General features: G+C 40.9%; 1 protein-coding gene across 1 annotated transcript in view; it reads right to left on the reverse strand.

Moving 5' to 3' along the window:
* Positions 1 to 2,461: 2,461 nt before the first annotated feature.
* Positions 2,462 to 27,422, reverse strand: part of LOC137371547 (endothelin receptor type B-like) — a 48,054-nt gene continuing 23,093 nt past the window's right edge. The window contains exons 3-8 of the mRNA XM_068034355.1: positions 24,791 to 24,903; positions 24,470 to 24,674; positions 22,799 to 22,948; positions 14,210 to 14,343; positions 8,969 to 9,077; positions 2,462 to 4,317 (exon numbers count right to left, since the gene is read on the reverse strand). Of these exons, the coding sequence (XP_067890456.1) occupies positions 4,165 to 4,317; positions 8,969 to 9,077; positions 14,210 to 14,343; positions 22,799 to 22,948; positions 24,470 to 24,674; positions 24,791 to 24,903 (864 nt within the window). The 3' untranslated portion in view covers positions 2,462 to 4,164. The remainder of the gene's footprint in view (positions 4,318 to 8,968; positions 9,078 to 14,209; positions 14,344 to 22,798; positions 22,949 to 24,469; positions 24,675 to 24,790; positions 24,904 to 27,422) is intronic.

Raw genomic sequence — 27,422 nt, forward strand, 5'->3', positions numbered from 1 at the left:
CATGGCAGATCTGACTGAGGCCTTAACTCCACTTTCCTGACTGCTCCCATAACCCTTTACTGCCTTGTAGGTCAAAATCCTGTCTAACTCACCCTCGAAATATATACAATGACCCAGCCTCCACTACTCTCTGGGGAAGAGAATTCCAAAGATTAACATCCCTCTGAAAGAATAAATTCTTCCTTATCTCCATCTTAAATGGGAGACCCCTTATTTTGAAACTGTGCCCTCTAGTTCTAGATTCTCCACAAGGTCCCCCTGCTAAATTCAGCCCATTTTTTATGCATCCTAAGTGGACACCTAAGGCAGGTGTTGGAACCCTCGAATATCTATGTTAGGGGCCTAGCACCTGTTAAAGGGCCTGTTATGACCAGGTGAGAAGGGGTCTAGGGGTTCCTTCTCAGCCTTTGCCTGGTTTAACCATAACAGGGTTTAATTTTAAAAACAACATGTTTTAGCTCCCCCTCAGTGAATCCTTGTTCACTGCTTTCCAGTTGCAAGGCAAATAAATCAATTCGACAGGTTTTCTTAGATTGAAACAAGAAAGGTGGAAGTTTATTAATCTTAAACTCTAATTCAGTTAACGACTACGAATATGCAACGCGACCACGCTAGCATGCATATGTGATAAACACATACGCAGATAGAGACAGAAAAAGTAGAAGGAATAAAGGGGAAAAGTTTGAGGCAATATCTGGATTGTAGTTATAGTCCTTAGAGTTTGACGTTGAGTCTTTGCTTGCCCATAAATCTTGCTGTTTGTTGGGGCCCAATGCACGCTTTAACTTGTTTCAATGTAGGAGTCTTTTCTCTCTTGTGGTTTATGTGTCTTCAGTGGGTCCGGAGGCTTGTGAGAAAGAAAGAGAGCCAGCCAGAAGAGAGGCTGTCTTGTTCCAGGTTCAGTTGCAGTCTGAATTCAAACCGTCATGTGACCAGCTGGTTTAACCACTTCTGCATTTGTGGATTCCAAAGTTCTCAGTGTTGGGGGGTGTAGTACTTTCTCTTACCCCGACAAGATGTGGATCACCGTTGCCCAGCCCAATCTCTATTAATTGAATCAGTGAGAAAATCTTTTGTCTCTCCATGGACCGTCTCTTAGTATGCAAATGTCCTCCAGTCAAGTGTTTGGTGATCTCTTGTAAAACAAGTAATTTCTTCACTCCAGCAACAGTTTAAAATTAATGTTCATACGTCAAAATTAATATGCCTCATTCTGGGCAGGTGGAGGTCTTCATGACAGGGCCCCATTGGCAAATTGGTCACCAATTGTTCAGTGATCACCAACCAAAGGTAATCTTCTGCAATTACAAAAAACACACCTTCCTCTGAAACTGGAAGGAGTAGGAGTGCTCCTTAGAATCCACAGGAGTTACCATCGCTGCCCATGGCCCACTCCTCAGGGATGTTGGCCATGAGGCAAGTGACACAAAAATCGAGTTGCCTGTGGAGCTGCGACCAGCAGCCCGTCTAGTTATTCAGATGAGACCTGAAGACTAATTTCTATTGATCCTCGGAGCCTCTTATTTTAGGCAAGTGCTGGCATTGTCAGCATCAGGTCTGGGATCAAAATTCAGCCCAAACTAATTTCTCTACCAGAGAGATTGACCTGAAATTTAAAAGGGAGGTGCAGGATAAAACTAGGGTCAACAAGACTAAAAAAAATTATGATGAATATAAAATGTGTGCTGGGGAGTGACGAGGGAGATTGAAAGCGCTAATTACAACAGTTACTACACATGAAACATATTTCATTGGCTGTAAAGTACTTGACACCCTGAGGTTGTGAAACATGCTATATAAATACAAAATCTTTCTTTAAAGGGGATATGAGAAAAGGCTAGCAGATAACAAAAGAGAAAAAAGTATAGGCCTTTTTAAAAAGAGTAAAAGAATAGTTAGAAATGGTACAATAATTTAAGTATGAAGAGAAATCTTGTAGAGGATGGCGACATGGTGGGGATATTAAATACATTTGTCAGTTTTTACAAATGATAGAGAAAGTGAGTATACAATCTATTAGAAGGGTCTGTGGAGTAATCATTAAAGATAATAGTAGAAAGGAATTGTTTCTGAAAAAACTAACAGAATTCAAAGTGGGGCAGTCACATCATGATGGCATGCACATTCGGTGTTGAAGGAAGTCGGCAAGGAAATAGCCAAAGCTGCTGTTATAATTTTCTAATCCTTCTCAAATATGAAATTTGTGCTGACAGAGCTGACCAGTATTATCTCTTTACAAATGCTGATGAACCTGTTGTGTATTTCCAGAATTTTCCATTTTTGGCTGTTAAATTATTAATAATTGTTGATTATTCATCATGTTACAGGTATAGCAATTCTTTACATTTTAGTTACGTTTTTGTTGCAGGATACAGTGGTAGAGAGCAACATGAAAATGGCGTATTCTTTATTGGCTGAATATTTTCAGTGAAGAAAGAAGGTTCAGATTTAAGGCAAAAAATAACTAATAAATCGTAATTTATTTTGTATGAAACATTCACATTTGTACTGCTTTAAAGGCATTAGAAAGAAAACATAATGTTTTACAATAAAATTATTGAAATAATTATGAGAAATATACAAAAGAGAATAATAAGCATAGCTCATCATTTTGAAAATGAAAACATTGTCACATTCTTGGACATGGAGCAATCATTTGTTTCAATATGTGTCTGGGATATAACAGTTTTATGTAACAGAAATAGTTGCTATTATGCACAAACTGTGGCCAGGACAATTTATATTCAGAAATGCACTATAGCTAAATTAATTGAAAAATGCAGATGTCATATAAACAATATATACAAGAAACTCAGAAAATACTTAGTTTTCATCAATGTTATAATAACACTATGAATCAAACTATGTGCCAATTATTTGTTAAATAATTGCGTATTTTGAAATGATTTTTAAAAAATATACATTTAATATTTTAACAAAATAATACCGCAAAACTTTATAGTTAAATGCACCTTTTTAAAGCAGACATGAAAATTATGATTTAATTTGCTGAAAATCTGGCCTGCTCAATGAAAATAAAGCCTTTTGCACTTCTACTTAGAGACTTGGTGATGAAAGACAGGTCACAATGGTTGTAAATACTAACATAACATGGTAACTCTTTCTGTACGGCATTAATTAAAGGCAGCAAAGGGGTAAATATCCTCTTTGCTATTCATAGTGAAATCGTAAACACATTTGTTATACTCGCATTCACAATTTCTCCCCAAATAGCAAAACAGAGAAAATTTCCAATCCAACCTCCTAATAGTTCTTCAGTAAGTAAGCATGGGCAAGCAGAGAGAGTGTTCATCCAGGAACAGCAATTCAAATTATATCAACTTAAGCAATACAAAATCAGTGCATCAAAACCTTCATTACAGAATGTTGTCAAAGATTAAAATGTATTCATTATGGGTGTAAAACCACATGCGACTATTCACAGCCCTGTTATTTTCGAATAATGCAATATAAATGCTATTACCTATTCAAATAATTGCTGTGTGCCAACTAGTATCACATTCCTCTATAGTGTTGATGCAACACCCATGATGGTGTAATGAAATTCTCTTTACCATATATGCCATCTATCTGAGCAAGATGTAAATAAAGTGAAAAGGGCAATGGGTCCAGCCCAAAATCCATTTTAGGAGTAAAATATTGGTCATGAAAGGTTGAGAAAATTGTTCTCTAGACAATATGACTTATTTAGCTTACTGAAACCCATTTCCTAGCATGTAATATATGCTAATTGAAAACTAGTCATCTTATCTTGTGGCTCAGACTCATTAATCTGTAATATAATTTGCAACAGATCAGTTTAGGAGTCAAGAACATTATGCTGACCCAAAAGTGCAGAGTCAGACCATTCAAGTGCCTTAACAATGGTTTCCCCTGTCAGTTGGTCTGTCCTCATTTTCTTCCTAATTTATTCTTTAGGCTGCAGAGAATGCTTAAAGACTGTGTGAGCCTTTCCAGACAGTCTTTCCTTAAATGATGTATGAATCTGGAATACACTGCAACATCCGCCCTTTCTGTGGGAGAGAACTATGATTTACAATCTGGACTTCTGTCTTTCATTATGATAACAATAAGATTTTTGTACAGTTTTAGGCAGTGTCAGCATTCTTCCTTGAGATGGATGTGTGGAACATGGCCTCTGCTTTATGATGAACTATATTTATTACTGGAACGGGAATTGCTGTGGTCCAGTGCATGATCGATGCCATTTGACTTCCACTTGATGCAGGACTGCTTCTCGTCCAGGGGCAACACGTGCATCATAGTCTTCCTCTGGAACCAGCAGCAAAGGCAGGACTGTATATAACAAAGAAAATTTTATAATTCCCATCAAGGTAAATAGGCGAGAAAAACCTAGAACAGCTTAGTGAACGGTCAGTTAACTAGTGTTCCTCATGAACAGAATAGATCCATATTTACAATCCACTTTGACACAATTGGAGCAATAACACAAATTCACTACATGGTGCGATTTTTGTTTCGTTTCAGTTGTCTTATATTTTTCTCTTTCTTGTTTGCTTTTGTGTGTTGCCAGGTCATAGGCCATATCTGGAGTTGAAAAGGAAGACAGGAAACCAGCAGCATGGCTCTTTTCCAATGCCAATCTCTGATATGTAAATATGAGAGCTTGCCGGAGTGACTAGCCCTCTTGTATCCTCTTGCAACCTATTGGGATGGCCCTGCCTTAAACATTGTGTCTCTTTCCTCCCACCCAAGCCTCCAACTAACTCCAATTAACCCACTATGTATGAAATAGTGTACATTTATTTATGTGTCCAAATTGACTATGAGATACTCTGTTTCATAGGAGAAAAAATTATTGCAAACTCAGTTCAGCGATTACACCTAGGATACTGCAAATGGCTATCAACTCTCAAATGACAAATCACAGAACAGAATCATACAGCAGAGAAGAGGCCATTGAACCAGCTATCCAACTTGTTCCACTCTTCTACTTTTACCCCAGTAGCCCTGCAAGGATTATTACATTTGCATTCATCGATATCCAATTAGAATTAATTCCCAAGTAGCATCTCATTATTATGATTCTATTCAAAACCCCAGACAGAGGTCATTATTATTGATACAATTGGTTAACATGTAATTAAATGACCATTGGATTTGATGCAAAAACACCTATTCAAGTCTCCATTACTTTAACTATATACTATTCTTAATACTAACTGTAATTAATGCTAATAAAATTATTTACTGTTGTGGCTAAGATACTATAATTATGACACACACTTTGCATGGTTTTTAGAGATACATTTTATTCTCAATTTGTTGTAATCTTTTTTTGCAGGAAAGAATTACAAATCTGTTTCAGCCATAATACTGCAATATGATTCATGCAGGTTAAGTAATTTAGTAGGGTCACCAGACATTTCACCACCAGTATTCCAAAGAGTACAATATGTAACTAGTAATTTATATGCAAAGTTAAGCATATTTAAACTGAGAATGATTTCAGTATATTGAATTCTGAAAACTCAGGTTTGACAGTTCAAACAATTTAAATTATTTAGAATCTGCTGTGGATATAACCAGAACATCAACGATGCAACAGTTTAAAAACAAAAGACTTTAATATCAGTATTTATACAAAAGCCCACATGATGGCTGCCTGTAAGTAGGTGACTTGCATCACAATAGGGAGAAGAAAAGGTGGTGCACTCTCAAGCTTTAGTATACCTTGAAGGATTGGTAATGGCCTTCACAAATGTTGGCAGGATATTCATCCATTTTAAGTGCAGCAGCATTGTGACCGAGTTCAGTCCTATCCTTGCCCACCGCCCTTGCACATGGACCTTCCAGGGGCCATTATTGGAAAGTAAGGGGGATGAGGTCAGATAGCTCATTATAAACTGTGATTCTAATCTGAGACTATCCTTTTCTCTATACCTCAGTATCGCACCATGTAGTGCACTGAAATACAACATTATATACAGGTTTTGAATGTTTTTCCTGCAATACTTAAAATTTTTTAAATGCTGTCATAATGTTACTGTTTGTTTTCAGGCTGCACCAGATACTTCATTGATGCTGAATGCTGAGGAGTGATCTGCAAATAAGCACTTGCTCACAAGCTGAAGTGTGACCCTATAAACATGAAGCAAAGTCATACTGAACACCTTTGTTACTGGAAAAGGCATTACTCCTCTTAACCTTCTAGTTCAGTAAATGAGGAATAATCACTGTCACACCATGTGATTTAGTAATCCCTGGATCAAGTTTATTAAAATTAGAAATAAACAGTAGCAATGCATTATAATAACAGGTTTTGTTAGCTTACAACAGAATTTTTGGTGGTAAAACAATAAGAGATGCTTTGCTAACCCTCCAAATAACACGGAACTTGGTCTAACATCGGTAACACAAAACCTATTTATGAATTGGAACCTTCATCTGTTCAATTCCACATTGATTGAACAAGAACTGCTCATGAACTAACTGTAGAGTGCACAGTATATTTTTCTGTCTGGGCATGGAGCTATCAATAAACCCTTTCTTCCTTCACCAACCCCACAGAATCCTCTTCGTGACATCTTTTGCCACAAGAGCCAAGTTACTTAGGCATTTGAAATTACAACTCATTGCTCAAAAGGTACAATACCATTTGGCTGCCATTTTGTTTTTGCAGAATAAATACAGGTCTGATAGCTCAACCATTAGAAATGACAATACCATCCAGACTTTTAACATCCTACAATAGCCATGGAAAGATTGAATAAACAATCAGTACATTTGAGATCATTGCTTGTTGGCATCAGGCCTAACAGAGGGAAAATTCCATGTTGCATTTCCAGCCACATACAAATGGATCCCTTTCTATCACAGAAAAAAGTCTGCAGCAATCAATCTAAAATAGTATCTTCAAAAATCTTGTCATCAAACGGGACACATTGGAGAATGTTTTGGTTTTTTGTATGAAATAGGTGCAGACAGAATGTCCTAGACCATCAAATCAGTTATCAAGAACACTGGATTGTCAGTTAACTTTAGCCCTTTGCCAATTTCTAGCCAGGTGTCCAGATGGGTCTGGGAATCTCCCATCCAAATCAAGTTGAAGCTTTATTAGAAAAGTCAAAAGGAGGCAGGAAAAAGTGCTGTTCCATTTTGCATGTGATGGGCAAACTGGATGCTATGTATCCGAGGAAACCTCCTGGGTTTCTATGCTTTGGCAGCAATACTTTTAGCAATGTTAATTAGTTATGCCTTGATTTTTGAATTCTCATTTTTGTGTTCAATCCCTCCATTTATCTGTAACTTCTACCATCCCTACAATCCTCCAAGACCTCCTGGCCCCTTACGCATCCCCGATTTCCAATGCCCCAACATTTGGAGGCCATGCCTTCAGCTGCCTAGACTCTAAGCTCTGTAATTCCTTCCCTAAACCTCTCCGCCTTTCCTTCTTTAGGACACTCCTTAAAACCTACTGCTTTGATCAAGTTTTGGGTCACCTGCAATGTCCCCTGTAAATTTTTTTTGTTGTTGTGTGTGACCTATTCATTTAAGTGCAAGTCCCCTTTAAATTATTTTGTGCAGCCGCACATGCGCAGAAACCTAAAGGTGCTGACATGTGTTCAGCCTGCGTGGCCATGCAGCTTAGTGGGAAAAATTGGTTACCTGTCCTAATATCTCTTTATGTGGCTCAGTGTCAAATTTTGTTTGATATCATTTCTGTGAAGCACCTGGGACATTTTACGATGTTAAAGGTGCTAGATAAATGGTAGTTGGTGTTGGTGGAGGATCCTCTTCCCAAAGGAAGCTATGCCAGTGAACCCTGGTGGCTTCACTACAATCTTTGAATGGCTGAGACCAACCATTATGCTGGATAGTTCTTTGGAAGTGCCAAAACATAGCCTGTCATGCTTTCTGTGATGCTGCATGAAAAGCATACCAGGATGAATAGGAGTGAGTGTTGCCTGTTTGGCTGCAGCCAACGAGATGCCACTAACCATTTGTGTAGGCCCTGGCATACTTTGCTGTCAATGAACCCTGGCTTTAGGCCAGGACACACATGCAAACACTGACCTATGCTATTTGCTGCAAGCACAACTGCAATTAAAATGCAGCAGACAGCTTGCACATATCGGGACAGTAAGAGTCAGTTGTGATCTAAAAATTGGCTGGACCACTTTGCAGCCATGCTACAATACTGGCCTATGAGTATGGTATCATGAATTGGCACAGAGAGCCAACTTCCTTGCAAGTGTTTGGTTTGCCACTACCTCACTTTCAAGAGACATCAAACAGAGGGCTGTTCTTGTTGTTTGTCTGCGGGCTTACATCTGCACATAAGATTCACTTTCCCTTCACTTTTGCCTGCTGCGTCTTAATCGCCTGCATTCGCAGCCTTGTCAAATGCTGATGATGGGTTGCAAATGCTTTAAATGGCTTTCCAAAAGTTTGCTGAAATTATGTTCCCTGTCCACCTTGTGACACTGCCTTATTATTGTCCTGTCGCTTTAAATATCACTTATGCAACATTCCTCTCTCACCATTCTTGTCAGCCCTACACTTACATGAATTTGTGTCTAGTGTTGTGAATAAGTTATGCAAATGAGCTTTGCCCACAGAACTGAATGCTCTTTGAACTTGGGCTTTCAGGTTGGATTTGTACAAGTTCTAGACCGAGATCTGAAGACTGATCTTGGCCCTTTGATGGATTTGTCACAACTGCTGTAAAAAGTCCAAACGCCCTTATAGGATTTATAATTTATTCTGTAGAATTATTAATTTCAAAATATAAGGTTACTAAAAAGTATGATTAACAGCTGATGAACATGATTTTAATTGGCTAATTGTCAGATAAACCTTAAATTGATTAATACTGTAAGATCTATCATTAAACTTTATTCATTGAGCATCAACTTTAGCAAGAGCTCTGAATCGAACAATAAGTGTATTAGGATAAAAATCTTCAAAACAATTATGCTGCTACCTGAAAGCAATTCTTGAATCTCTTGCTGACAAAGTAGAGTGCGATTGGATTGATGCAGGAATTGAGGGATGCCATATTGATGCCAATGTAGTTCATCACCAGGAAAAAACTGGATGACAAAATGAAAACATTAGAAATGGTTACTTAGAGAGTTGAAATATTTTATTTTGCATGCAAATATTTCAAGTGCAAACCCAAACATGTTTCAGGTGCTAATTAATCATGTATCAGTTAACAGATAAGTCTGGGTACACGTATACGCTGATGCGAATATACAGAAAACACCGGGCGGCACAGTGGCGCAGTGGTTAGCACCGCAGCCTCACAGCTCCAGGGACCCGGGTTCGATTCCGGGTACTGCCTGTGTGGAGTTTGCAAGTTCTCCCTGTGTCTGCGTGGGTTTTCTCCGGGTGCTCCGGTTTCCTCCCACAAGCCAAAAGACTTGCAGGTTGATAGGTAAATTGGCCATTATAAATTGTCACTAGTATAGGTAGGTGGTAGGGAAATACAGGGACAGGTGGGGATGTTTGGTAGGAATATGGGATTAGTGTAGGATTAGGATAAATGGGTGGTTGATGTTCGGCACAGACTCGGTGGGCCGAAGGGCCTGTTTCAGTGCTGTATCTCTAATCTAATCTAAAAAAAACCTCTTGTATTAAGCCCATCAACAACGATTCACTTACGAAAGTCCACATATCTTAATGTCTCACTTGTAACTTGCACGTATGTGTGAAATAAAGAATGAACTTAAATTTGTCAAGCATCTTGCCATGTTCACAGATCCTTCCAAAATACTTCACAGTCAATGAATTATTTTTCACATGCAGTTCCTTCACAATGTGAAGGCCAATTTACTCATTGCAAAGTCCCACAAAGAGCAAATGAATGGTTGTATAATCTGTTTTGATGGTGTTGGTTGGAATTGGAATATTGGCCAAATCTCTGGGGAAAAAAAACCCTTGCTCCTCTTTGAATAGTCACGAGATCTTTTGCATCTACCTGAGCAGGCTGTGTTACATCTTATCCTTCAGACATTGCAGCATTCCATCAGATCTGTACAAGAATTCCAGCCTATATTAGTTGTTTAAATTCAATGTGATTTAAACCTACCAGTAAATATCAAATGTATATAATGAATGACAATGAGAGAATCATTCATTATGATCAACTATCTCCATTTTGGTTGGTGGCGTTTCCTCAAGAGTAGCAGGAATGTTACTATCTGGTTCAATTTGACAACGAATTTGTGATTGTTTTGGGTCAAAAAACAAATGGGTTTAAAATCTGGACAGACGTTCAGGGGTCAGGGGAGGTTCCCTATTCAACATTTCACTGGACGATGCCCTTGCCATTTCCTGGCTGCCCACCACAGTGAACCGAATAACCAAATCATATCACCTTTTGGTGTTCAAGCTTCAAACACGCTTCAAACCCCAAATACTCCCACATCTGCTGGTTGGGAGCTGATATACCTCTCACCTGGCATATTGGCCTACCGGTCTGATCGAACACGCAATCTCCTCCCCTTTGATTTAAGGGATCATGTTGGGCTGGATGGAGTTTTTTTCCCCCTAAAGAACCTTCCCCTTAACGTTCCATAAATTGGTGTGGAGGATGCGACCACACAAATGTGTGTGCATTCATATCTGGTATGACCGTAGTATAATCTAGTGGCATTAAGTTGTAAGGCATACCTATTCTAATGTGATGCATGCTTCACATTAACAAGATTTGTAGAAGGCAATTACTATTAATTAACAGTTATAGTTAAAACCATGATCATTGGAATCAACAAGTTTGATTATTCTGTATTCTTCATGAGATAGATTCATGCAATTAAACAAATATTTTTTTCCAATCATCTCAAGCCGAATTATTTCAGAGTTTTGAAGTGTTAGTCATAGAGTCATAGAGTTATACAGCACAGAAACAGGTCCTTTGGCCCCTCGTATCTCTACTGGCCATCAAGCACCTATCTATCCTAATCCCATTTTCCAGCACTTGGCCAGTAGCCTTGTATGATATGGCATTTCAAGTGCTCATCTAAATACTTCTTAAATGTTGTGAGGGTTCCTGCCTCTACCACTCCTTCAGGTAGTTTCTTTCAGATTCCAACCACCCTCTGGGTGAAAACATTTTTCCTCAAATCCCCTCTAAACCTCATGCCCCATACTGTAAATCTATGCCCCCTGGTTATTGACACCCCGCTAAGGGAAAAAGTTTCTTCCTATCTACCCTATCTATGCCCCTCATAATGTTGTATACCTCTATCAGGTCTCCCCTCAAACTTCTCTGCTCTAAGGAAAACAACCCTAGCCTGTCCAGTCTCTCTTTATAGCTGAAATGCTCCAGCCCAGACAACATACTGGTGAATCTCCTCTGCACCCTCTCCAGTGCAATCACATCCTTCCTATAGTGTGGCGACAGAACTGTATACAGTACTTCAGCTGTGGCCTAACTAGAGTTTTATACAGCTCCATCATAGCCTCCCTGCACTTATATTCTATGCCTCGGCTAATAAAGGCAAGTATCCCATGTGGTTAGGAAGGCCTTCCTAACCACCTTCTCTACCTGTGCTGCTGCCTTCAGTGATCTATGGACAAGTACACCAAGGTCCCTCTGACTCTCTGTACTTCCTAGGGTCCTACCACCCATTGTATATGTATGTTCAATGCAAAGATTTTCTTTAGACATTTCAATACACTATAATCTATTTTTATTATTATTGTATTTGTTATTATTCAAAATATTAAATTCTAAAGTCTTGGAATCTTTTTCTCCCCCCTGTAATTTTCTTTGTCTCTTTCCCCTCCACTCCTAAAGATATCAACTCTTACTGGGATATAGTTTCAAGAGCATTGTCTTCCTCTGGTACCTAGTTCTCCTACTTATATATGTGTGAGCCTAAACCATTAATCTTGGCAGGCTATGAGGGACATCTCAGTGAGGCCAATCCTGTCCTCAACAAGCATATATACTCATGTACTTTCCAGTAATAATCACTGTACAACAATACCATCCGGAGCCCTTGTTGATTCCCAAATCCCCTCATCAGAAGACAATGAGCCTGTTTGTAGTGCACTACTGTTACACGCATCCAAAGTTCTGCTATCTGTGTCCCAACTCTCCTGTTCACCCATCACCCCTGTGCATCCTGACTTACATTGACTTCCAGTCCAGTAACGCTTCAGTATTAAAATTCCCATCCTTGTTTTCAAGTCTGTCCAAGGCCTCACCCCTTCTTATCTCTGTAACCTCCTTCAGCCCTACAACCCTTCAAGATCTCTTTGTTTCTCCAATTCTGGCCTTTCGTGAATCTCTCATTTTAACTGCAACACCATTGGCAGCTATGCTTTAAGGTGCCTAGGTCCTAAGCTTTGATATTCTCGACCTAAACCTCTCTGCCTCTCTATCTCTCTCTTCTCCTTTAAGACACTTCCTAAGATCTACCTCTTTGACCAAGCTTTTGGCCACCTGTCTTAGTATCTCCTTGTGTGGCGTGGTGCTGAATTTTGTTTGATAGGAAGCACCTTATGATAGTTAACTATGTTAAATGTACGATATAAATGCAAGTTGTTGTTGACAGATGAGATGAGGTTTTGTTTATTTTCTGTTGACTAGGTGCATGTGATGCTGGCAATGTAGCAGCTGGGATTTTGTTGAGCTCCTGACGTCAGGCTGCATGGTAGGTGGGGGAGGGGGGGGGTTGCGGGGGAGTGGAGTGGAAGATCGCAACGACAGCGGCCCACCATAGAGCCTGATGCCGGGATTGCCAGGCCCAATCTTCCCGCCATCATGCTCCATGGTGGGTCGCTGTCGCTGCGATCTTCCACTCCCCTCCACTACCTACCATGGTTTATTTTATATTTTATAATAATTTATAAATATTTAAATAAATGCACTAAATAAATTTAAATACTATTCACCACGATCTTACCGGCTGCCCGGGATATTCCGTGCGACGGGGGGCACTCACATGCCTTCACTTTTCTGTCCAGGGAAAGCAGGCACCAAGGTGGGGCAGTAAATTTGTCAGTTTAAGTGTTCTTGGTGGGGAGAGGGCAACTATACAATGTAAGTGTTTTTGTGGGGGGGGGGAAACGGGGTGACAATTTATTTGCGGTGTAGTTGCGGGGGATATGGGGTTCAACTCTGCACTTTTAGTGGCCGGTCTGGCAGCCCTTTAAAAATGGCGCAGAGGCAGCTGACACCGTTCACAGAATCGCTGAGGCCACCCCGCCATGTGATTGGAGGGGGTGGCCCACACTACATATTTAAATGAGCCACCGCGCGCTAGATCATGGCGGTGTTGCGGCGCACGGCCCATGCTTGCAGGCCGCCATTTTCTTTTTAAATAAAATTCAGCCCAGCATTTCTGTTGGCCATCATTAATTGTCCTGAGGTGGTGATGATGAGACTGTTCGACCTGCAGCAGTCCTTGGCGTGGTGGCCCTCTCGTGATGGGGTTCAGTAAAGAATTCCAGAAGACTGACAATGAAAGATATATGTCACTTGGAAGGAAGCTTGCAGGCGAAGATATTCCCATGATCCGAGATAACTTAGCAGAGCCCAAGGATGTTCCCAGGCTGTATAGTTATATCACCAACTGAGCCATTCGACGAACCCTTATGAGCTTTTAACAGATGTATGAATGTTACAAATGCTCTTCTGATAAAAGACCTTTTACACTTTTAACTGATTCATTCCTGGTAATGGTGATCAACAAATTGAAAATAAGATTTAATTTATTCCATGTCATAAGAATTTTTTGAGTTAAATTTACATAATCTGGTCAGGAGCATCCATATTACTAATCCCAGCTACTAGTTGCCCTGAAAGGTTCAAGATATTTATACATTAGAGAAATGCCAAGAACTAATCATAAAATAGATATAATTATTTGAAATTACAACACCCTTAACTATAGCATGAAAATCCTTGGCAACAAAGTAAAATACTCCATAGCGAGCATGAAGAACCATTCCTTAGAAAATTTGAAACTAGATACAGCATACTCATGTTTTTTTTTTCCATATCACTTTTGATGAGCTTTAATCTGTCATATGCAAATAAACTGAAGCCTAAAATATAACTTTTTTAATATTGTAAAAGTATATAAAATCCCACAATTCCTCATCAGAAAACATGCTTTAACAGGAGTCAGTAGCTATTTCTCTGGTATAGCTTACATATACTGCCCTCTTATGGTAATCTGACGGCCTCACATTCCGAATGTCTTACCTCAATAGTTCACATCTGTTGGGATCATATTCATCGTAGAATATCTTCATTAAAATTCTGCTAAGATGAAGTGGAAGCCAACAGAGGGCAAAAATGAGCACTAAGCAGAACACAGTCTTTGCTACCTCACGACGCTGCAAGTGAATGATCAGAATATTATTTATACAATTGAACTCTTTGTTTGAAGGAGCTTCAAGACTCATAACCAAAGACACCTTGAGAATACTGTACTATTATAGTGATGAGCCTTGCATGAATGCAGTTCAATAAATCATTTACACTGCAGTAATACAGTGACACTCACTCAATGTTTAAGCATACCACTTCGCAATGTCCCTGGATTGATGCATGAGACTTGCCAAAAATCAGCTGCTAAGCATGGATTTCTGCCACAGGATTGATTTGACGGACCTGTTGTTGTGACCTATTCATGTAAATATATTTATTCACTCCCTCTGGCAATGAGTTTGTGGGGTGGGGTTTGGGGGATCTTTATACATTTTTCTGCAACTTCAAATATGTATTCTTCAGACTTAGTGGAGTGGGCAGATAGGTGGCAGATGCTGTTTAATGAGCAAAAATGTACAATATTGGGCTGGATTTTATGAGGCTGAGCCAAGTACAGCGGCAGCCCTAAAAGATGGCACCCTACACGTGTGGCATTCACTCAGCAGAGCTGCCGTGATCTTAAATCAGGCATTCATTAACATGCCCGGAGCAGTCTGCACCCCCCCACCCCATGATGACATGGAGAGGGTGGGTGAGCCATCCCTGGCAATGGCAGGTGCTAGCACCATTTTTAAAGGGTTTAAAGCCCTAAATGCCAGTTTGAATTTTTAAAGAGGCAGTGCATTTAAAAGTATTAAAAATAATTTTAAAAAATCTTTCCAGCCCATCTCCCATCCCCCCAATAGCCTTACATGTCATTACTGTCCTCTAAACCCCCCCCTCAAAAATTCTTACTTTCAGTACCTGACCTACCCCACTCCCCACCAAAGTTCAGAACCTTTGTCCTTTGCCCCTTCTCATCACCCTCTCGACCAATCAGGTAAGTTTGACCCCGCTCCCCCCTCCTGCACTGAGAAAATTGCCTCCTCCCCCCCCCCCCCCCACATGTTTCACGCCTCGTTTCCCCGATGGAGATTCAAAGGCACGGCAGTGCTGTCCGCCAGGATGAAGATCACAGCGACAAATCAGGAGGCGACAGGAACTTCATTGATGCAGATAAGTTAATCTATTTAAAAATGTAAATTATGGTGCCGTCGCCGAGTGGGGGGTGGGGGGCCGCCACAAAGCCTCTCCGCCTCCATTGAGATTGGGATGGGCCCTGCTGGCATCGGGGTCGGGGGTGGGCCTCATACGGAGAAAAAACCATGCCCCCAACTCCCACCGTTCTCGACGTCGAAGGCTGTATAAAATTCAGCCCATTATGTTTTGGGGGAAAAGAACAGTGAAAGGAATACATCCTAAACAGTAAAATTCTAGTTCGCGTGGACAAACACAGCAATCTAGAATATAACCTTTAAAGATGGAAATGCCATAAGATGAATAATATTCTGGGAGATATGGCTAAAAACCATGAAAACAAAACCAAGGAACTGATGGTTTTGTGCAAACTTATTATTATTGTTTGAATATTCCATGTAGTTCTGGGCACCCTGTTAATGCAAGGTTATTACAGCTATGATAATGGTGTAGTGAAAATTCACTAGAATACTACCAGGAATAGGAAGTTATAGTTATCAAGAAAGGCTCAAAACATTGTGACAATTTTCACTGTAACAGAGAAGGTTAAAGGGAAATAAAATGGAAATTTTCAAAATTATGAAAGGCTTTGAGAGGCTTAATAGAGAAAGATTGTTGACATTGGTTGGTGAAGCAGTTCTGAGGAACACAAACTTAACTGGATGAACAAAGGAAAACGTTTGAAGGATTGTTTTAACAAGAGAATTATTAGAACATGAAATGTTCTACTGCTATTGAGTCATTTAAGAGGGAACTATATCAATGAATATAAAGGAAGAATATAAAAGGATATAGGGATAAAACAGGGAAATGTAATTACAACAGATAATTCCAGTTGAAGAGCTAGCGCTAGAATGATGAAACAAACTGTTCCCTTCTGTAAGTTCTGAGATTCTGCGAGATCAGGTGTGGTACATGTAGGTTTGCAAAGCACTCATAGTTTAAAGCAATCAATTCCATTCTACTTATTGCAAGCAGCATGCATGTTGTTAAATTTTGGTCAACTAAGCCAGGTCATGGAGATTAATTTGTCAATTTTTAACTAGTCTTGCTTCAAGTGGAACATTTCTTGGCAAAGCAGTTGCATATCCATCAACATTTTGCAGTATTGTGATATTCACCTTTTCATGCTGAAAGGAATAAAATTACATTCTGTATCATTTTTATTAAATGGACAATGTGTTTGTGTTTGTGCTGTGAAGCAATATCAGGGAACAGGACAAACTTGGCTGTAATGGAGATATCTGCCTATGATGCACTCCAATTATAGCTAGTGGGTGAATTGATTATTACTAATTAAGTATTCATTATCGCATATTGCATTATTGGACATTAGATGGTCAGTATAGCTGGGATGGTGGTATCCTCCCATGAGGAGAGATTGTGGGCCTATATTCTCTAGTGTTTAGAAGAATGAATGGTGATCTCATTGAAGCATACAAAAGGGCTCGACAGGGTAGATACAGGAAGGACATTTCCCCTGACCGGGGAATGTCTATAACCAGGGGACACAGTCTCGGAATAAGAGGTAGGCTATTTAGGTCTGAGATGCGGAGGAATTTCTTCACTCAGAGGTTGGTGAATCTTTGAAACTTTCTATCCCAGAGAGCTGTGGAGGCTCAGTCATTGAGCACATTCAAGACAGAGATCAAAAGATTTCTAGAAATTAAAGATATCAAGGGATATGGGGATAGTGTGGGAAAATAGTATTGAGGGAGAAGATCAGCCTTGATCTAGTTGAATGGTGGAGCAGGCTCGAAGGGCTGAATGTCCTACCCCTGCTTCTATTTCCTATGATGTTCCTATGATTGTCTATGAAAACAGTTTCACTTTAACGCAAGAGTAAGTTACTTCCATTGTTTTCAAGTACAAATTGATGGACTGGATTTTCCCAGGGGCTTCGGGAGCCCGAAGACAGGACTAAATGGGGGTCCCAAGGCTGCACTTGCTGTCAACACACCCAATAGCACAACCTTCCTGGAGGCCACCTCTGCATTCGGCATCCTATTAAGGACGTCAGGTGGGCTCTCGATGCTGTAGGCTCAATCAGAGGGCACCTTTGAGGCAGGTCAGGGACGGTGAGGGCATCTCAACATAATGCCACCCTGGGTGATGTGGTTACAAATAAAAAATTCTGAGGGTTGAAGCTGTTAGACCCCTGAGAGCGGAGGGGAAGCCCCTTCGGGTGGATCGTTTGGACTGCGGGTGCGATTTTTCCTGCCTGCAGCACTGTCATTGCGGCATGGAGCCTCTGGCTCTGATGGCCCCTTGCCTCTACTGAGCTTGCGGCCTCCGCTCGTGGAGGGGGGCTATTCCGCTGCTGGCAAAATGTTGGTAAGGCCGCAAGATCGCTCCTAATTGGGGCATTAACAATGTTAATTGGCTGCCCGCCTTAGTGGAGCAGGAAGCCGATCCTAACCCCAGTCCACCCCTGGGAAAGTTCCTGGCAGTAGGAATGCCCCTGACGCAGCTCATCCCCCTACTCCATTTTCCAGGCCCCCCAGCCTCCATGCCCGCCACCACAGGGCTGGGAAAATTTGCTCCGTGTATTCATTTTAGCCTATTTACATAGATATTAATGGACTTTCAAACTCTATATTTTAGAAGGAAACCTTATTTTTCTTTCAGTAAGTTTTGGCCTTCAGTATCTTCAGTTCACTTTCTCACATTCTCTGAAAAATATGTTTTTGTCTGATGCTGTTTTTAAGAGAGTTTATTACCTTCAGCTTTAAGTGCTTCAGATTTAACTACCTTTCATTTGATACTGGCTAAAAGATAATGGGGGGTAAATTTGATAGACTCCAAAAATAGGGTGTGAAGATCGCAATGAGAGATTAACCCACGTCCATTCAACATTCACTGCGATGCAGGCAGTAGGCCAACTTATTGCTGCCTGCTGATTAACATGATTGCAGCCAGCACTAATCGTAATGTTGAGTGGCTGCATGCTTCAGCAGAGGGCCCAAAATCGTGAGGCTAGTACCAGTTAAAGTAAGCCTGCATTACCTAAAGCCAGCCTGCACCTCTTAAAGGAGAGGTGCATTGTGGCTGCAGCAGGTGAGGGAAGTTGTTCTACAACTGATTCTGACTTGGAAAAGACAGAAGAATGGTACAAGATGGAAGAGTGCAGGCTCTAACCTTTTGGATGATACACTGGAGGCCTTGGAGGAGGAGGTGCAAAGGAGGAGATATCCTGTATGTGCAGAGGACCAGGAGGCTCTCCAGACATATATTCAGTTGGTAGTGAGTGGGAGCAGATAGCTGTGGATTTCAATGCTAGGAGTCAAACCCCAAGGGCCTGGATGCACTGCCAAAAGAAGTTCAATGATCTCACTCACCCAAGTAGTCAAGGTCAGTGAATGCATCTTCAAATGCCATATTCTACCAACTGCACCACTGGCCTCTGGCACGGCTCAATTCACCATCACGCATCACTCACCGACCTCTGTCAATCAGGGCTCATACCTAACATTCAAATGCTAAACTGTACCCTCACACATTTAGTACTGCTGCAAGCCTCAAATCCACATCATGCAGGTTGCACACACTGCTAGCTATTCAACCATGAAAGCCATATCACCCAAACACATTGCACCACACTCACCGACATACCTCTCTCTCTCTCTTGTAGGAGAAGGTGGCACAGACCTGGAGGCAGCAAGAACTAACTGGAGGGGGTGGGCATGCCTGCATATCCTGACCTCCACAGAGGAGACGGTGCTGGCCATTATTGGGATCCCCACTGCTGAGGCCATGGCCAGTGGAGGCACTGAAACCGTCGATGATGACAGTATCTTTATACCTAATCCTCCTTCTCACATCCACCTTACTTACCCACTATAGCAAACAATTTCTCCACAAGAAATGTGGGAAAATACCCACAATTTTGTGGCACAATCTTAATACAAATGATATGAGGGGTGATTTCACAATCTGCAGCCTCCCTCTGCGAGTGCCATGTTATCACTCAAAGTAGTAACAGGAAAAGTGAAAATAATTGCAGGGGCCAGTCTTGCATTAGTGAATTAACCAATTCATTCCCCTGAATGTTCTGATTCTGTTTTTTTTGGATAAATGTAGCTAAGTCTTCAAAGAAGAAGCCCCAACCATAGCTAGATTTTGATTTTCGGGCTGGGTACATTTTACCTGTAGGCAGATTGATGCTAAATTTGGGGCAGTTTTAAGTTCAGAGGTTTCCTGCCCCAATCTGTAGAGAGTCGAAATGTTCTGTCCCTCAGATTTTGGCAAAAAGGTAAAAATAGAAAATTAGGGGCGATAAAGGTTGTGAAACCAAGAACTGTTAGAAAGATTGAAAATTAAGTTTAAATGATTATCAACAGATTCCTATTAAAAGTTGGAAAACACTTAATTATGCAGTGACGGAAACAATTACATCTGCATCTCATTCTTTTGCCGATTATTTTAACAAAGACATTAATAAAGAAATTTGGTGTGATACACTAGGAGTTCTTACAGTAATGCTGTATGATGCAACATTCAGGCTAGAACAAAGAACAAAGAACAAAGAACAGTACAGCACAGGAACAGGCCATTCGGCCCTCCAAGCCTGCGCCGATCTTGATGCCTGCCGAAACTAACACCTTCTGCATTTCCGGGGCCCATATCCCTGTATTCCCTTCCTATTCATATATTTGTCAAGATGTCTCTTAAACGTCGCTATCGTATCTGCTTCCACCACCTCCCCTGGCAGCAAGTTCCAGGCACTCACCACCCTCTGTGTAAAAAACTTGCCTCGCACATCCCCTCTAAACTTTGCCCCTCGCACCTTAAACCTATGTCCCCTAGTAACTGACTCTTCCACCCTGGGAAAAAGCTTCTGACTATCCACTCTGTCCATGCCGCTCATAACTTTGTAAACCTCTATCATGTCGCCCCTCCACCTCCGTCGTTCCAGTGAAAACAATCCGAGTTTTTACAACCTCTCCTCATAGCTAATGCCCTCCAGACCAGGCAACATCCTGGTAAACCTCCTCTGTACCCTCTCCAAAGCCTCCACATCCTTCTGGTAGTGTGGCGACTAGAATTACACGCAATATTCTAAGTGTGGCCTAACTAAGGTTCTGTACAGCTGCAACATGACTTGCCAATTTTTATACTCTATGCCCCGACCGATGAAGGCAAGCATGCCGCATGCCTTCTTGACTACCTTATCCACCTACGTTGCCACTTTCAGTGACCTGTGGACCTATACGCCCAGATCTCTCTGCCGATCAATACTCCTAAGGGTTCTGCCATTTACTGTATACTTCCCACCTGCATTAGACCTTCCAAAATGCATTCCCTCCCATTTGTCCAGATTAAACTCCATCTGCCATTTCTCCGCCCAAGTCTCCAACCGATCTATGTCCTTCTGTATCCTCTGACAATCCTCATCATTATCCGCAACTCCACCAACCTTTGTGTCGTCCGCAAACTTACTAATCAGACCAGCTACATTTTCCTCCAAATCATTTATATATACTACAAACAGCAAAGGTCCCAGCACTGATCCCTGCGGAACACCACTAGTCACATCCCTCCATTCAGAAAAGCACCCATCCACTGTTACCCTCTGTCTTCTGTGACTGAGCCAGTTCTGTATCCATCTTGCCAGCTCACCTCTGATCCCGTGTGACTTCATCTTTTGCACTGGTCTGCCATGCGGGACCTTGTCAAAGGCTTTACTAAAGTCCATATAGACAACATCCACCGCCCTTCCCTCATCAATCATCTTCGTCCCTTCCTCAAAAAACTCAATCAAATTAGTAAGACACGACCTCCCCTTCACAAAACCATGCTGCCTCTCGCTAATAAGTTCGTTTGTTTCCAAATGGGAGTAAATCCTGTCCCGAAGAATCCTCTCTAATAGTTTCCCTACCACTGACGTAAGGCTCACCGGCCTATCATTTCCTGGATTATCCTTACCACCCTTCTTAAACAAAGGAACAACATTGGCTATTCTCCAGTCCTCTGGGACCTCACCTGTAGCCAATGAGGATGCAAAGATTTCTGTCAAGGCCCCAGCAATTTCTTCCCTTGCCTCCCTCAGTATTCTGGGGTAGATCCCATCAGGCCCTGGGGACTTATCTACCTTAATGCTTTGCAAGACACCCAACACCTCCTCCTTTTTGATAATGAGATGACTGAGACTATCTACACACCCTTCCCTAGGCTCATCATCCACGAAGTCCTTCTCCTTGGTGAATACTGATGCAAAGTACTCATTTAGCACCTCATCCATTTCCTCTGGCTCCATGCATAGATTCCCATCTCTGTCCTTGAGTGGGCCAATCCTTTCCCTGGTTACCCTCTTGCTCTTTATATACGTATAAAAAGCCTTGGGATTTTCCTTAATAAAAGTATCAACATCCCCCTTCACATAGAAACTCAGAGAAAAAATATGGACCATTAAAGGGTCGTGGAAAATACAAGTAAGCTCCTTCTAATAATATATTTTGTTGGGATATTTTACTTTGATTTTTCTATTACATTCTTACTTATACTTATCAGCTACAGCTGAAATTAATCCTTATGTGGTTAATCATTGGATTTTAATTTTTGCAACTAGGTACAGGTGATAAGTATGGGACAAAATGGGCAATCAATAGGAAACAATCTTTTCTTTGTGCGGATTTAGCTGATTTCATCAATCCCTGGGTTGGAGGGTTCGGGTGGGGGTGGGGGAGGGGGAGTGATGGGAATCAGCCAGGTTTCTCTTTCTGATCATTATCCAGTAACCCCAGTTGAAAGGTGCATGTGTGTGGACAATGGAGGAGGCCTAGGATCGGGCTTGGCTGTACTGCTCCCATAGTTGAATAGTCCGCCAACACTTGCTGTGTGGACTTATATATGGTACAGCCAATTGAGTGAGATAGTGGAGCCATGAGCAGCAGCCAGGAAGGAGTCAGCACCATCCTAAAAGGGAGTGAAGAAAAATAGTGGAGGGGAATTGAAGGAAATAAAATAAAGGATTGCTGATAGTGAGACTTCCTATTGAAGATTATTGGAATTCCACAGGAGTTCTGTGGTTATCCCATTATAACTCTTGGGGATGTGGGGATGGCGCTTTCACTTGTCTCCTACCGGAGTGATGGTGAAAGATCAGTCAAACCTTTATGAAATTTCAAGGTCTGAATCTATTGCTGTAAATTACTCTAATTGTCATACTAACTGTACCTAATTGGGAAAAATTTGATCAACCTCATATCAAAGAATCGCAATATTTAGTAGGCAACATGATATTGAAGTCAGCAACTGATTTTGTTTAAGCTATTTAGGTTTGAATTGTATTGTCCATGGTTGAATTACAAAAATAAAAATTTGCATTACTATTCAGCTGCTTACTTGTTTCAGATGATCATTCAGAGCGATCTGCATCCCACTTTTCTTCCTTAGCATCTCGCAAGTCATTAAGGAGTAAAACAGAGCTGTGCATGCAAGAGGCATACAGAAATAAAATGCAAACAGCCACCAATCTTTTGCTGTCTTGTAGAACTGGAAATGGGAATATAAAAACATGCATTAGACTGATGACAGACAATGATGTTGAAAGAGCCACACTTCCACAGTCCTGACTCCGTTCTATTCACATAAAGCATTTTATGCACTGAACATTCGAAACAGCTTTGATTGGGCACAATATCTCAGAATACTAGATTTACCATCAGTTAAGGTTGCCAACTTAGGTTGGACTTATTCCTTAAGGTTTCATCACATGACCTCATGCTTTCAACCACCCTGCCCAGTTGAACAGCCTTTATTTTACCATCTCTATATATTTATAACTGATAAACAAAAGTGTTCAAAGAAAATGAAAGAAAAAGCAAAAATTTGAAATGCCACAATGAGTTTGCGTGCAGCAGCATCCTGGAGATTAATCTTTCATTCCTGGAGACTCTAGGACAATCCTGGAAAGTTGGCAACCCTGCCAGCAGAAGTGTAAACATATTGGCCAAGAGGTTCCTTGGAGCTGTCTGTCTCTGTAGCAGGAACCTTGTTTACTCTCACAAAGTTATGGCCAGGGAACAGGAACAGCTCTCAGGAAATTCCGTGCCATCATTTTACATTTTCATTGGAGGGGTGAATTTTATGTCCAGTAACAGAGATATGTCAGAGTTGGGAAATATGTTTCCTTTTTGGTTCTCACTGTCAACGTGAAACACACTTGAATCAAGTATAGCATAAAGTAAAAACATTTCATTTACTCTGCAGAATAGATTAAGGTGTCCCTCACCACCTGTTTCTCTGTCCATCTCATCACAAACTGTAAAATAAAAGCAAAATACTGCAGATGCTGGAAATCTGAAATAAAAACAGAAAGTGCTGGAATTACTCAGCAGGTCAGGCAGCATCTGTGGAGAGAGAAACAGAGTTAACGTTTCAGGTCTGTGAACTTGCAAAATGCAGTCCCTTATGTCTGATGAAGAGAATGAGACTCTCCATTGTATTACTCGGATCTGCATTCAAACTGAAGTGAAGCAAGAGTGCGCTACTCGACAATATCTCACTGTTCCCCTCAGATTATACATTATGTTGAACAGGAGAATGATCATCCACACACAATGTGCCTTATCCTAGAAATATTTATAAAGTGATAGCAATTTCAATGTCCATGTAAGAAATAAAGCTCCAAATACTGGAGACACACAATGCGTGCATCAGGCTCTGAAGCAATAAAAGACAGATCAATATTTTGGATGTGAATCCTTCACCAGAATGGGTTTCCATCCTAAACATTGACTGTTCTGATGAAGAGTCTACACCTGAATCATGAAATAGTCATTCAGCTTTTCATACACTGTCCGACCTGCTGTGATTTTATTAATGAGTTCAATGTGCGGCATGTTATGTTCGGTTTAGTTAATTTGGAATAGCTTTATTAAGTAATTTCGCTTGATGTATCATCAGTTCTCTATGTAAATGCAAACTAAAACATCTGCACGCACTGCTCAGCCCAATCTGATCAGAATAGCGAATGACTGTTCATCAATAAACAGAAATGATGGCACCTCATACCTGCATAAATTGACTTTTTTGAATCGGATGAAGAAAGCAGACACTGTATTTCTTTCCTCGATAGTCTACGTTTACCAGATCAAAGGCTATAGTTTCAGGAACTGCTAATATAATCGACACTACCCAGATGAATATGATTTCAATCACAGTCCACATGGGAACTCTGATCCCTTGAATACGGCTCCAGGATGCAACTGCTCGATACCTGAGATTGGACAGAAGCATTATAAAAAGCCACATTAAATATAAAATGCCTTTTGATAACAAGGAGCAAGCAGGACAGGACAGAGAGAAACATGTTTGATTGATGTGGTAAATTACCTGTCTATACTGAGTGCGCAGAGACTGAGAACAGTGATGCCAACAGATGCTTTCTGCATAAAAGGCATTAGTTTACATATTTCCACCCCAAAGGGCCAGTCTTCAGCATGGAGCTGGAAAGAGAAGGAATAATTACAAGCGAATTTCTGTGAGATTGGTGGTTTTAATAGTGTAACATCAATATGGTTATGAAATACTGAAAGCACAATGTAACTGGTTTACCAGGCTGTTGCATATGCAATGATCCAGCCACTTTTTTTCCTGTTTTTTAAAAAATCGCTTTTACATTCTGACTTTTTCGCCTCTGGTAGCATAGTGATCATGTTACGGGACTGATAATCCCCAGACTATGATCCAGAAATATGAGTTCAAATCCCACCATAGCAGCTGGGGAATTTAAATTCAGTTAATTAAATAAATCTGGAATGAAAAGCTAGTATCAGTAATGGTGACCATGAAACTACCAGATTGTTGCAAAAACTAATCTGATCCACTCATGCCCTTTAGGAAAGGAAATTTGCCATACTTACCTGGTCTGGACTATATTTGACTCCAGACCCACAGTCGTATGGCTGACTCTTAACTGCTCACTGAATGCCCTAGTAAGTCACTCAGTTGTATTCAAGAAGGCAGCTCACCACCACTTTCTCAAGGGTAATAAGGGATGGGCAATAAATGCTGGCCTTAACAGTGACACTCACATCCCATGAATGAATAAAAAAACTCCTTTCCAATTTACATCCCTTTATCTCTTGTTTCCTAACTGCAGTGACTTGTGCTTTACTATCGGTGATTGCCCCTCAATGCCTCATTTAAGTAACTTCCCTTCATGCAAGACCAGGACGGTGAGGGTCAGCAGTCTAAAGTGACTTGAGGAATCATAACAGCACAACCCAATCCTATTCTTGGCCATGTCCAAACATGGGTATTTTAGGCCACTAGGTAGTAATTGAGAGCAGGAGCCCAGGTCATTTTTGCACCTTCTCAGGTCTAGTGGTATTATGTTTATGAAGAGACAGATGCCCTTTCCAGTCCTTTAGTTTCCTGCATCCTTCAGCGAGGCTGACACCACTTTTCGCAGCCAGGCAGCAATGCGTCAGTTCAACATAGGCCAGAGATCAAATCTGTCACCAATGATGAGCCTACCCCCAAAGACATTCACTGAGCCCCTTGTTCCTGCTACTACCAACACCAGTGGCAGACCTATAATTATCAGCACTTCAGCTTATTATTACACAATTCAAAATGCCCCCTCCAGACATAATTCGAGTTTGGATAGAAATTTGGGTGCAATATTAGTTACAAATACATATAAAATTCCTTCGTCCATAATTTAAGGTCTGAATTAAATAAGTTAGTGTCTTTGATAAAGTAAAGATAAATTTCACGGGAATGCATTAATGCTATTGAAATCATACAGTGCGGTTCCACCCCCAAATTTGTAATTGGATGACTGGATGTTTTTAATTTTTTACAGATCAAGTCGATGTAGTATGGCAAATTTAGTAAGACATTGCAACTGGTGCAGGGTCAGCGAATCAAGCTATCGTACTCTACTCCTACCCACCACCTGCACTCCCATCTGGTAAAGCTTTGCTCTGGGAGCCCCGTCTCCCTGCAATTGACGCAATATTAAATTTCACATATGATACCATTTTGCTTCACTGAAATGATGCTTCAACATAACTTCATCTGCAAGTTACATAACCTATCTTAACGCATTTTCCCACAAATGAAGGTGACTTGATAAAGCAATTCTGCTTGGTGCAACATTTAATTTCTGCGATTAAAAAAACTTTAAATTAAGATGTAAAACTATCCTGGGACTTTGGGAGCGATTTGTTTTTAATTTCCAAAATATACTTTATTCATAAAAATCTGTAAAAATTACATTACCGAACAGTTTTAAACAGCACCAAGTCAAAAATTACAAACAGTGCAAAGGAGCTTTTTATACGTATATAAAGAGCAAGAGGGTAACCAGGGAAAGGGTTGGCCCACTCAAGGACAGAGAAGGGAAGCTATGTGTGGAGCCAGAGGAAATGGGCGAGGTACTAAATGAGTACTTTGCATCAGTATTCACCAAGGAGAAGGACTTCGTGGATGATGAGCCGATGGAAGGGAGTGTAGATAGTTTCAGTCATCTCATTATCAAAAAGGGGGTGTTGGGTGTCTTGCAAAACATTAAGGTAGATAAGTCCCCAGGGCCTGATGGGATCTACCCGAGAATACTGAGGGAGGCAAGGGAAGAAATTGCTGGGGCCTTGACAGAAATCTTTGCATCCTCATTGGCTACAGGTGAGGTCCCAGAGGACTGGAGAATAGCCAATGTTGTTCCTTTGTTTAAGAAGGGTAGCAAGGATAATCCAGGAAATTATAGGCCTGTGAGCCTTACGTCAGTGGTAGGGAAATTATTAGAGAGGATTCTTCGGGACAGGATTTACTCCCATTTGGAAACAAATGGACTTATTAGTGAGAGGCAGCATGGTTTTGTGAAGGGGAGGTCGTGTCTCACTAATTTGATTGAGTTTTTTGAGGAAGTGACGAAGATGATTGATGAAGGAAGGGCAGCGGATGTTATCTATATGGACTTCAGTAAAGCCTTTGACAAGGTCCCTCATGGCAGACTGAT

Source organism: Heterodontus francisci, chromosome 6 (genome assembly GCF_036365525.1).
Source record: "Heterodontus francisci isolate sHetFra1 chromosome 6, sHetFra1.hap1, whole genome shotgun sequence".
Taxonomy (NCBI): domain Eukaryota; kingdom Metazoa; phylum Chordata; class Chondrichthyes; order Heterodontiformes; family Heterodontidae; genus Heterodontus; species Heterodontus francisci.